Source organism: Nilaparvata lugens, chromosome 11 (genome assembly GCF_014356525.2).
Source record: "Nilaparvata lugens isolate BPH chromosome 11, ASM1435652v1, whole genome shotgun sequence".
Classification (NCBI taxonomy): domain Eukaryota; kingdom Metazoa; phylum Arthropoda; class Insecta; order Hemiptera; family Delphacidae; genus Nilaparvata; species Nilaparvata lugens.
In genome coordinates, this window is record NC_052514.1 from 108865 (window position 1) to 122017 (window position 13153).

Below are 13153 nucleotides of genomic sequence, written 5' to 3' on the forward strand. Positions count from 1 at the left end.
GAGGGTACAGTATTGAAACGTAAAAAATAATAGAATAAGTCAAGTAGGGTACCCTATTATTTTATCGCAACACAAAAATTTTCAACTCTTCATTAGTCACTTCCAAGTAGAAAATACATTTCAAGACACTTGAAAATAGCTCTTGGAAATTTAAAACTGATTGTGTTGAAGGTTACTAGAAGGGTACTTCTATTATGTTTCTATACTTTCAGTATTGACCGACTATGTTTGCTAAACTATAATCTCTTACGTTGTGCATCCTATTGCAGTGTTGAAAGGCAATAGAATTATATTTATTATTAAACGAAAATTCCAATTATATGCTGTAAATCACCCCGAAGACTTCTGCTACGGGAGCAAATATTGACAACAGGGTAAACAGCTAGATGGGAATTCGATGAGCACAAACCCGGGCTGACAAATACTTTTTGTATAGTAGCGCTTATCGAATTTCCATCTAGCTGTTTACCCTGTTGTCAATATTTGCAGTAGCAGAAGTCTTCGGGGTGATTTACAGCTTTTAATTGGGATTTCCGTTAAATAATAATTATTAATTAATTGGAATTTGATCAAATGCAACTTCCAATTTTAATTCAAATTAATTTAATTTTAATTATTACATCTGTAATATATTGTCTCTTTTCTTAATAAAATAAAACAATATAAAGGGTATAGTGAGGTCCACATTATAATGGTATAATGGCAGTGGATAAAGATAGAAGATCAGCATTGACTATTCTCTGCCTTTATTAATTATATTTCTACATTGTCACAAACAAATTTGGCATCGATGCGGAGCTAGAAAAGAGTAGTACTACCTGCTTTGTCGAATGATAGACAAGGATAGCAACACCAATGTTAATCAAATACTGTCATTATAACGTGGACCTCACTATATAAGATTTTATATTGTTTTATTAATTTAAGCCCATCTCAATGATGATGTGTCTCTTTTCTGTATATAGGGCTACTTGTAATATAAATATAAATAAAAATCTCAGTAATGAAAAAATGAAATGAATTGAAAAAAATCTTTATTAGGCGGAGTTAGGACTTGTAAGTCCTCTCTACCACTTAACCTCAGTACCTTTTTTTCAAGTGATATCACTTGAAAATGGCATCAATGTGAAACATGTTGTGATAAATAATTCAAAAGAAGGGTACTAAGATTTTTATTCTATTTATCTGTAATATATTTATTTATAGCCCTAAAGAGAAAAGTGAGTAAGTGGAGGCATTCATGGAAGTCTTATCACAGACTTTTCTTTGATTATTTGGTAGAAACGAAGATGAATAATTTATGACTTGATTAATCTACAATTCAGGTACAGTATACTCACTCGACATCTTGCAGAGCCTCCGTATCTTGAGTCAACTTTTTATTACCCTTAGGTTGGTAGTGATAGTGGCCTCTGGGGTGGTGGGGTCCCCTCATTGACATCACTGCGACCACACATTGCAATACTGCCAGACAAATAATCATCTGAAAAACAAAACAAAATTGAACAATGAAAACACAAATTTAAATTGTCAACTACTTATTTATATGATAATAAAAGTGGTTGACTGTTTCAATTTGTGTTTACATTATGGAAAAGTACCACAACATCCCCCATATCACTGTAATATTAAAATTAAACAGCTTTGAATCTGACCTATTTGAATATGTTGTTGTATTGTGAGGTCCTCATCAGAAAAACAAAGCAAAATTGGATTTTTTTTAATCCGGCATATTTAACCATGTTGTACAAGCAGGTAACCCGTTTGCTTCGCAAGGATTTATTTGAAATCTTGACAAACTGAAAACTTGACCTACAGAAATCTTGAAAAAATTAAAATAGGCCTTTAACAATCCTTGGTAAATCTAAGCGAAAATGGCAGTCACTCACTGACTGACTGACTGACTCACTCGCAGAACTAAAAATCTACCGGACCAAAAACGTTCAAATTTGGTAGGTATGTTCAGTTGGCCGTTTAGAGGCGCACTAAGAACGGATTTGGAAAAATTTTAACTCTAAGGGTGGTCTTTAAGGGTTTTAAGTTCGTCTTTTAGCATGTATACTCTTCTTATTCCAATCTCTTAATTATAATTGAAATGTCCATACCATATGTTAATATAGAACTATAATCTAGAGAGAGTACCTCTTCGAAACAGTTGTTAAATTGTAACTAAATTAATAATTTTAAGGGTTGGCATTAAGTTGAGTTGACTTTGTTAGGTTGGCACCAAGCTGAAGATTGAAATGCATTTATCGCGGAAAAATTGATTGGGCACTGCTACTTCAATCAGAGCTATTCCTGGGAATATTATATTATATTACTAGCCGTCAGGCTCGCTTCGCTGGCCATATCCGTTTAGCCAGACGTTTAGTCTGGACCCCCGACTGGATCGTCCTAACATATGACAAAAATATAACATTAGCGGTTTTTTTGCGTTTTCTCAGTTCTTTCATCAAGTAATAGACAGAAAATGTTCAAATTTGGTACAGAGGTACCATTTGTAATAAGATGACTTTGATATTTCATCAAAGTTACGCCCAAAATCAGCGTTTTTCCAACTTTTTGCACAGCTCTTCTGCGTTTTCTCAGTACTTTGACTTTCTGATGGAATGAAGTATGCTCAAATGGAAAATGCAGGCGAGCGAAGCGAGCCCGCTGATCTCATTTTTGGACGATCCAGTCGGGGGTCCAGACTAAACGTCTGGCTAAACGGATATGGCGAGCGGAGCCCCCTGGCTAGACGGATATGGCGAGCGAAGCGAGCCTGACGGCTAGTTAAGAATCTATATGCAAAATTTCCTCCTCATCTTGAAAACAAAATTAAAATGAACATTTTTTAATACGGCATATTTAATCATGTTATGTACAAGCAGGTAACCCGTGCCCCTCAAGGGTTTGATTAAAATCTTGACCTACAGAATCCTTGAAAATTTTAAATAGGCCTATAACCATCCTCGGTAAATTAAAAATCTATATGCAAAATTTCGAGTTAATCAGTTGAGTAGTTCGGACGTGTTGATGCGTCATTTGTGAATTTCCTATTCCGTACGTGTATAAGCCAATAATTCTTTCCTTAATTATAATAGATAATGAGGTCCTCGTTTGTTGAACAAAATAAAATTGAACATTTTTTAATCCGGCATCTTTAATCATGTTGTACAAGAAGGTAATCCGTGCTTCTCAAGGGTTTAATTGAAATAGTGACAAACTGAAAACTTGACCTACAGAAATCTTGAACAATTTGTAATAGGCCTATAACCATACTCGGTAAATTGAGAATCTATATGCAAAACTTCGAGTTAATCAGTTGAGTAGTTCAGACGTGTTGATGCGTCATTCGTGAATTTCCTATCCCGTACGTATAGAAGCCAATAATTCTTTCCTTTATTATATAATAGATAATTAGGTCATCGTTTATTAAACAAAACAAAATTGAACTGTTTTAAATCAGGCATATTTAATTCTATTGTTGAATGAGGTTCTCGTTCTCGTTTGTTGAACAAAACAGAATTGGACATTTTTTAAATCAGGTATATTTAATTCTGTTGTATCGTGAGGTTCACGTTATAATGGCAGTGAAGAACTCTGTGAACAACTCTGCCTTGCCACTGCCCTCTATAGAGGATACTAGTATAGATATCTAATGAAAGATTAACGGTTCATTCTTGTTAAAAATAACAATAATTAATATTCTTTAAATGTACAACTACTCATTTTTATTTAGAAAATAGAATTATAGTACCCCATTTTGTGAAATTAATAAAATAATAGATTAAAAATACAAATTATAACAACCAGTGATCCACAACATCTTCAGGGTTTTTTACTTTCCTTGCCCTATTACCATAGTAAGGAAGTATTGGTTTACGAAAAAAATTAAGGTACCCCAATTTCTAAATTTCTATACGTTTCAAGGTCCCCTGAGTCCAAAAAACAACGATTTTGATCAAATTCATACCTAAAATAGTCATCGTTAAGCTCTATCAACTGCCACAGTCCCATATCTGTAAAAATTTCAGGAGCTCCGCCCCATCAATGCAGATAGATTCCCAATTATCAGGCTTCAGATACAATTGGAACAAAAAAAATCAAGTGGAGTAGATTGAGCATGAAAATCTCTACAATTAATGTTCAGTAACATTTTCACCTAAAATTTAAAATAAGCTTTAAATTCGAGAAAATGTGATTATTCAATTGCAAATTATTGTTGATTCTATAAAATCATTCACTATGAAGAGATAGCAGACCTCATGTGTGTCTCCAGAGTTATTGCCCTGTCACCAGCTGGCTCAAATATTTGAATAGTAGACTTGAGATGCGCGGGAACACTAGCGTCAGTGATCAATTTTCATAACGGCAAGGAAAGTTGTGTGAGTGCGCTACACCAGATTTTTAAATCTATTTTATAAATAATAATAACTAGCCCCGAATTCATACATTTTAAGAATATTAATTGTTCATTTTCAACAAGAAATCTATTTTATAAATTAATATTGTGTTGTCAGAAAAATATAGTTTTTAATGATTTGTTAATTAATTTTCATAATTGAAATCATGACTCTTGTCAACTAACTATATTTCTACATTGTTGAATAACGATCTGGCAATGTTGCGGAGGTAGAGAAGGATATCGCTGTTTGCTTTGTCGAATGATAGACAAGGATAGCAACACCAATGTTTGTCAAATACTGCCATTATTATAACGTGAACCTCACTATAGGAGAGATTATTCTTTACATTTTTTAAAAAAGCTTATAATTGAAAATAATAATAAATTATCAAAAAATGAGTAAGTGGAGGCAGTCAGAAGTCTTATCACAGACTTTTCTTTTGATGAAAATGAATAAATTTATATTACTGTACAGATGTAAACTAGTAGTTCTGTGAACAGTAGACCTCACGCAGTTTTCTCATCCACAAGAGTAGGCTACCTGATTGAAACTATAGACCTTATGGAAATACAGCAATAGACTGGCTTCTCCACACATCTGTGTAATCACTTGTCAGCTGATTTATGATGAATAATTCTATAGTCTGATTTTTACTCTAATATTGGCGTATGAAGGAGGCTCCTTTTTCCTTTTATATTATCCTTGAAATGCAAAATTTCCAAAAACCTTGTATATACGTCGACGCGCAATTGAAAAAGGAACATACCTGTCAAATTTCATGAAAATCTATTACCGCGTTTCGCCGTAAATGCGCAACATATAAACATTTAAACATTCAAACATTCAAACATTAAGATAAACGCCAAACCGTCGACTCGAATCTTGGACCTCACTTCGCTCGGTCAATTATCAAAAATTGAGTAAGTGGAGGCAGTCAGAAGTCTTATCATAGACTTTTCTTTTGATGAAAATAAATACATTTATATTACTGTACAGATGTAAATAAATAAATTGGAAGTTGCTTTTGTGCAAATGCTAATTAATGATCTATTAATAATTATTGAAAATAATCAATGATCGGGAGAGAAAAAATAAGGGTGTCTTGAGATATTTAGATAAGACAACATCGTGTGTTCTTATTCCATTCTAGCTACTTACTCAGAAGGTCTGTACTATTTTTTCATTGAGATATCGTATGATCTTTATGTGAACTCAGAGGTTTTTTTCATGTGCATGTAAAATTTCCATTAGCAGCTGTCAGCTTCTATTTACTTTCTTGGTTGATCAATATATATGGCGATTGTGTGGGAGATGGATAGTGTCACATTGAATAAGTGGAAAGTTGACAAGCTTTTTATAGAATGCCCTCAGAATGTAGGGGAGTGATTCCCTGTCAGATGTAGTGTGTGAGTTTTCCAATAAACTGAAACTTCTCTCACTCTTTGGCTGAGATGGAAAAACATCCTATATAGGCCCTAGCCTATTGAGTGGAATGGAATCTAACTAGAGATTAGTCATACACTCTTAATACCGTACCGTATTTCACGAAAAGTATTTCTATGTATTACGATACATGTAATAATTATGCATTGTCTTTTTTCTTTAGGGCTATTTCTAACATAAAAAAATTTAATCTGATTACCCTTATAGATTATTACCCTTACAGTCCTAGTTTATAAAATCATATGAATATACTAACATAAGATCAAACATAAACTGCGTTTACACCGGAGTTAATAACACGAGTTATTAACAAAAAGTTATTAACTTGACTGAATCGTCAAAAATTTATTTCTCTTGACATGTTAATAACTCATGTTCCTAACAGAAAATTCCTTTTTATTAACAAGATCTTGTTATCAATATAATTGACTTCCATAATATATGATTTCATTTAACGAGACTATTGATATGATATAACAGCCGGAATAAAAAGCAAAAAATTGTCTTCAAATTTGAATTGAAACATGTGTGTGATCATTAAAATGATGATCTTCATCTGATCTAATGTAAATAAATTATTATAATGCGTTTACAGCAGAGTTTAAAACAAAAGTTTTCAACATAAGTTAATAACATTTTGCTTTTGGCTGCTAGTTTTGTTATCAACAAAAGTTAATAACTTTGTCACGTGTTTTGTCTGCAGCCGGTGTTATCAGGGGACAGCTGTAGTTGTAGGGTAGGGATGCTGGGCGAGCGGGTTGCGGGGAAGATAGTAACCTGTTATTAACAAAAGTTACTCACTCTCGATGGATAACATAAATCTTGTAAATAACAAGGAATTTTCTGTTGAAAACACGAGTTATCAACTTTTTTCAAGAGAATTTTTTGTCGATTCAGTTAAGTTGACAACTTTTTATTAATAACTCATGTTATCAACTCCGGTGTAAACGCAACTCAACATGATGTTATTAACTTTTGTAATTAACATCAGTTGAAAACAAAAATGTTGAAAACTTGTGTTATTAACTCCGGTGTAAACGCAGCTTAAGAATCTTGAATCAGTATTTATCTATTTTCAAATCACTTGAAGATGGCAATAATAGCCGAAACATGTAGTGACAAAAATAATTTATAAGGGTATTCAGATTAATATTTTTATTTATGTAACATGCATTATTTTAATCCCACACTATGAACAAATATGTTGTGAAATGTCCTCATAGGTGAAATGGAAAAGATGTTGTCAGTTCTACATAATTTATTTAAGCCAAACTAAAGTTGCGTTGCAACTTTGTTTTGGCACGAATAAATTATGTGGAACCTGACAACATTTCTTTCATTTCACCCCAATGTATTATTGTAATTGTGTAATAGACTAGAAGTCTAAATCTAGACATAAAATTTAGAAATGTTTAAAATATAGATTTAGGGCCGGTTTCCGAGCTCAGGGTGGGAAAATGCTATCACCCTTGTTTAATCCATGGTCTCTTGTTACTTTTGGTAATAGTTTTGGGTGCAAATGTGAATGTGTGAAGCACTTGTACTGCTATTGAAAGTGGAAGGACTCTTCGTTTCTGTATTAGGTTTCAAACACACAGCTACCACAGGGTGTTCTGAGCAGACGCTAGCTAAATAAGCAAAATATTTTGGCATCGCTGGAATCTTGTATTGGTCTTCCTAACCAAAAAAACAGGCAAATTGAAGTATATGTTAAGCTGTATTAATCAGTATCAAAAATAAATGATCCCAGGGTTTTTCTGTCCTGTCCTCACATTCACCGCAGTCTGTATCTTTAAAGGCCGGTTTCCGAGCTCGGGATTTAGCTAAGTCTAAGGACTTTAAACAGCTGGACTCAGAAATTTGGGTTTCCAAAACGGGGCGTAGTCCCAGTCCACGTTTAAATTAAATTTCAAAAAACTAGAAAATTGAACACAGAATGAAATAAAGAGAAAATAGTGTAAAGTTTCAGCTATTTTGAACGATTTAGGAATGTTTCATTTCGTCAAGGAAAAACGTTTCCAATTATAAAAATGGGAAAATAAAGATTGTTATAAAAACTGCGACTACGCCCCGTTTCAGAAAGCCAATTTTCTGACTCCAGCTGTTTAAAGTCTAGAACCTAGCTAAATCCCGAGCTCGGAAACCGGCCCTTAAAGGTAGGCGCACACAGATCGTCATCGGACGGACGGCACGCATCGGACGGATCGGATGATTAGATTTGATGCATTGTTACTTTCCTTGCCCTATTACCAAAGATAAGGAAAGTATTGCTTTTCAAAAAAATTCAAGGTACCCTAATTTCATGTTTTCTATACGTTTCATTACTTTCCTTGCCTTATTACCATAAGTAAGGAAAGTGTTGATTTCCAAAAAATTTAAGGTACTCTAATTTCATGTTTTCTATACGTTTCAAGGTCCCCTGAGTCCAAAAACATGATTTTTGGGTGTTGGTCTGTGTGTGTGTGTGTGTGTGTGTGTGTGTGTTTGTGTGTGTGTCTGTGAACACGATAAATCCATTCCTAATTAACCGATTTACTTGACATTTGTAACTCAAGGTCCTTATACCATGAGTATCAACAATAAGAAATTCAATAAAATTCAATTCAAAATGGCGGAAAAATGGTGGATAGTGACTAAAAAACCATGTTTTTCACGGTTTTCCTCGAAAACGGCTCTAACGATTTTCTTCAAATTTTTACCCTAGATAGCCATTTATAAGCCCATCAACTGACATCAGTCTCATTTCTGGGAAAATGCAGGAGCCCCGTAATATTCTTGAGAAAAATGGCGATAATCACTAAAAAACCATGTTTTTCACGGTTTTCCTCGAATAGCTTGACCGATTTTTTCCAAATATACCCTGTATATTTACATATCAGCTCTTTAACTAGCATTATCTCCTCCCTGAGAAAATACAGGGGGTCCACCCCATCCTTGAGAAATGGACTTGGTACCTCCTTCTCGTGCATGAGGTAGTAGGTAGCGCAGTTCATAAAAGAACACATAATCGAGAATATTTCATCTTAGAACAGCTGTTTTGACGACTTTGAAAAAATGTCAACTAAAAATCATCGAATTTTACAATTTACACAAAGGAAAAAGTACTCTGACAACATTATATATACCCATATACAGAATTCTGATCGTAGTTTCAAATATGAGCAAGGAAAGTTGTGTGAGTGTACCACACCAGATTTTTTTCAATTGGAGTGCGCATACCTGCCCGCATCTTATAGGCAATCTAATCTAATCGTCCGATGACGATCTGTGTGCGCCTACCTTAAAGATGCAGATTGCGGTGAATATGAGGACAGGACAGATATAGCCTGGGATCATTTATCTTTGATATTTATTAATACAGCAAAACAATATCCTTCAATTTGACCCTGTTTTTGGGTAGGAAAACCAATACAAGATTTCAGCGGTACCAAAATATTTTGCTCATTTAGCGTCTGCACAGAACACCCTCTGGTAGCTGCGTGCTTGAAACCTAATACAGAAACGAAGTGTCCCTCCACTTTCAATAGCAGTACAAGTGCTTCACACATTCACATCTGCCCCCAAAACTATTACCAAAAGTAACAAGAGACCATGGGCTAGACAAGGGTGATAGGATTTTGCCACCCCTTGTCTGGGGTAGGTCCTGGTCAAACACAGGAGGGGGACAGAGAGGGGGTGGATGAGGAGGGGGAGAGTGTCAAACAAGCTCAGACAGGTCCTGTCATTAAATAGGAAATAATTTGCCATCGAAAGATGTCGTCGAATCCTTGTCAAACATATGGCATAATGATACATTGAAAGCCCAAATGAAGGGTAATGCATGTAGTGTTGTTTGAAGAGCCTTTATATATGTGTTTTGTGTGTATATATATGTAGTATACTCAATCCACCATATGGCTCTATCCCTTTGGGGAGCCCCTCAGATTTCACACCCCCTGCAGGAAATACTGGGGGCGTCTTCACGCCCCTTACAGTGACAATCTGAATTTTTTCTCCCTCTCTCTCTCAATGTTGCCTTGTCATCATTCTTTCTCTTTCTTCCGTGTCCTTCACATTCGATTATTTTCCTCTCTTCCTACCTCTCTTTCTCTCTATCTCTACAGAACTCTCTAAAGAGCATCAATCTAATCTCTCTCTCACTGTTTCCTTGTCATTATTCTTTCTCTCTCCTGCGCTCTTCACATCCGATTGTTCTTCTCTCTCCCGCCCTCTCTTTTTTTCTCTTTTCTCTCTCTCTCTCTATGTCTTATCATTCTCTCACTCTCTCTTTCCCACCCCTTCACATTCGATTTATTCTCTCTATCCTACCCTTTCTTTCTATCTCTACAGAACTCTCTAAAGAACTCCAATCTGATCACTCTCTCTCTCACTGTTGCCTTGTCATCATTCTCTCTCTCCCACTGTTGCCTTGTCATTATTCTCTCGCTCTCCTGCGACCTTCACATCCGATTATCTTCTCTCTCACACCCTTCACTCTCTTTCTATTGCCTTTTCATTATTCTCTCTCTCCCGCGTCCTTAAACATCGATTATATTTCTCTCTCACTTATTTCTCATTCTCTCACTCTCTCTCACACACACTGTTGCCTTGTCATAATTCTTCTCTCTCCAGCGCCCTTCACAATCGATTATGTTTCTCTCTCTTTGCTCTCGCCTCTCTGTCTTAGTTGCAACTCTTTCCGATCATTTCTCTGTCATCTACTATTTGCTGTGAAACTCTGTTTCTCTTGCTTTTAAATGCTATGCCATTCTCTGTCTTTTCGGTAAAATCATTCTCCCACCTCTTTCAGTTTTTTTGTCTGTATTTTTCTACATTTGCTATGAAACTCTGTTTCTCTCGCTCTTACACTCTACGGCTCTTTCTCTGTCTTTTCGCTAGAATCATTCTCCATCTCTCCCCTCTCACAATCTATCTCTTATTTCCGTTCTCTCTCACTTCTCTGGTCTTTCTTTCTCTGTCTGGACTGTCGTTTAATGGTAGGCCATTGAGAATAGCCTACCTATTTGTGAGCGCTTCATTAAATTCGAAATGTGAAGCCTTTATTAATCCTCTCCACTATCTCGAGATGTGCTCAAACTTAAAGTGCCAGATGCACAAAAGCCGGTTAAATTTAACTGTGATTAATTAATTAATCAATCTCTTTATTCATTACAAAAATACAATTGAGGTAAAAACAACAAGTATTCGCCCAAAATGCTTAAACCTTAATTTGGAATACACAGTCTAGAGGTTATGTAAGAATGATAACTCAATTCACACACTATTTTGAGTCCAAAAAAATGTATCTACTACAATTTTGAATTTATCGGATCAATTCCACGAGAACCAATCAGAGAAGCCGTCTTTTCAAAATGGCCTTCTCTGATTGGTTCTCGTGAAATTAACCACGGTTAAAATTTAGCCGGATTTTGTGCAACCAGGCCATGGTCTTCAATCCTCTTTTTTGAAGTAAGCTTGTAAAGCGTCATTCTATGTAAGTTGAGTTTGATGGTAAGACCACAGAGAAAATATAGTATAAGAAGATATACCGTGGTATAGGATTTGTTTATGTTCCAAATTTCAATGTTAACTCAAGCCGATATTCCTATATAGTGAGGTCCACGTTATAATGGCAGTTGAGAAAGATAGGAGAACAACGTTGCCGAACCTCTGTTTTGTCAATGCCTTCTATAGACGGTAGCTGATACAGGTTTACTAGTAGTTCTGTGAACAGTAGACCTCGCGCAGTTATAAATCACAGTCTCCTCTAATACTGTCAATCAGAGTAAATTTTTTCCTGTTCTGTCGTGTCGGCAAGATATCAGTGTATAAACGACTAATGGCTGTTTGGGTTGTTGTATCGACAAGGCTAATAATTTGATGTAAACAGCTATTATGCTACTATCATCAAATACTTACCGAGTTGAAACCGGGAAAAGTCGGGAGAAAATACTATGCTACTTCAAGTTATCAATTGCATGCCTCACTGCATGCAATTAATATTTGACACAACAGCTGTTTTCTAAGTTACATTGAGATATTGAATCGGATGCGTCATTGCATGCAATTTATAATCTACTCGACAGCTTATTTATGATGATTGATTCTATATTCTGATTTTTGAATGAATGAATGAATTTTATTTGCCAAAAACAAAATACAAAAAAACTTTACAAAAAATAAATATAAGTATATGTACTGCAGTTAAACCAAGATACATACATTTTATTAATCAGATATACTCGTAATAACGAAATGATATCCTTTATATTATAAATAATAGTTATAAAATGAAGATTCAATACTCTAATATGGCGTATGAAGGAGGCTCCTTTTCCTTTTATATTATCCTTAAAATGCAAAATTTCAAAAAATCTTGTATATACATCGACGCTCAATTTAAAAAGGAACATACCTGTCAAATTTCATAAAAATCTATTTCCGCGTTTTGCCGTAAATGCGCAACATGTAAACATAAAGAAAAATGCAAAACCGGCGACTTGAATGTTAGACCTCACTTCGCTCGGTCAATTAATATAATAATATATTGATCATTATTAACAAGAATATCAGATCAGATATACCCAGGTGGATTGAGTCACAGCTATGTAGGCCTAATAGAGAAGGCGGTGGAAAAGAGGCAACTAGAACACATTGGTTATTCTATGGTTTAGTTCTCGCTGTATACCTATTCAAAAGAAGTTTAAAACGAACTATAGTGGAGGCATATTACAACGAAATCATGCACTGTAACACATCATGAACACATCTAACAACGCACAAGCCTAGAACTCATGTGGGAAGCATCCTCAACAAAGAAAAAGATACTCTGAGGTAGGTACGGTATAGAATACATTGTAGTGAGGGGATTTTTAAAATTATTCCAAAGGGTGTATTTAAGGGGGAAGAGACTGTTAGACCATCCCCCAAGGGTGGCATTAATTCAAGAGCTGAGGTACAGATGTGAGGATGGAAGGAAAAAGAAGAAGAAGTGGGAAGAGGAGGAGTGGGAGGAGGTTGGGAAGCAGGAAGATAAAAAGGAGGAAGAGGAGGAGAACAGGTGATGATAAAGGGGATGATGGTGGAGTAGAAGAAGAACAAGAAGGAAAAGAGGAAAAAAAGAAGAAGCGGAGGAGGAAGACGAAGAAAGAGAATGAGGAGGAGGAAGGGAAAGAGGGTGAGGATGAGATGAACTCATGAATAAAAAATAAACCGGGAATCATTCGGTGGCACAGTACTTGGTTCGAAACCCTCGACTAGGTTCCACTCCACTATAAAACGTGAATTTGTACGAAGTGATCGCCTAAAGGTATTTAGGGGTGGTTCTATTGGTAGGAGGA

The 13153-nt window shown here is 35.4% G+C and overlaps 1 protein-coding gene across 2 annotated transcripts in view; it reads right to left on the minus strand.

Moving 5' to 3' along the window:
* The window catches only part of LOC120348894 (multiple coagulation factor deficiency protein 2 homolog), a 28919-nt gene that overhangs the window by 5837 nt on the left and 9929 nt on the right, over window positions 1-13153 (minus strand). For both annotated transcript variants that reach the window (XM_039437350.1, XM_039437351.1), the window contains exon 2: window positions 1341-1483. In XM_039437350.1, coding sequence (XP_039293284.1) covers window positions 1341-1483 — 143 coding nt within the window. The remainder of the gene's footprint in view (window positions 1-1340; window positions 1484-13153) is intronic.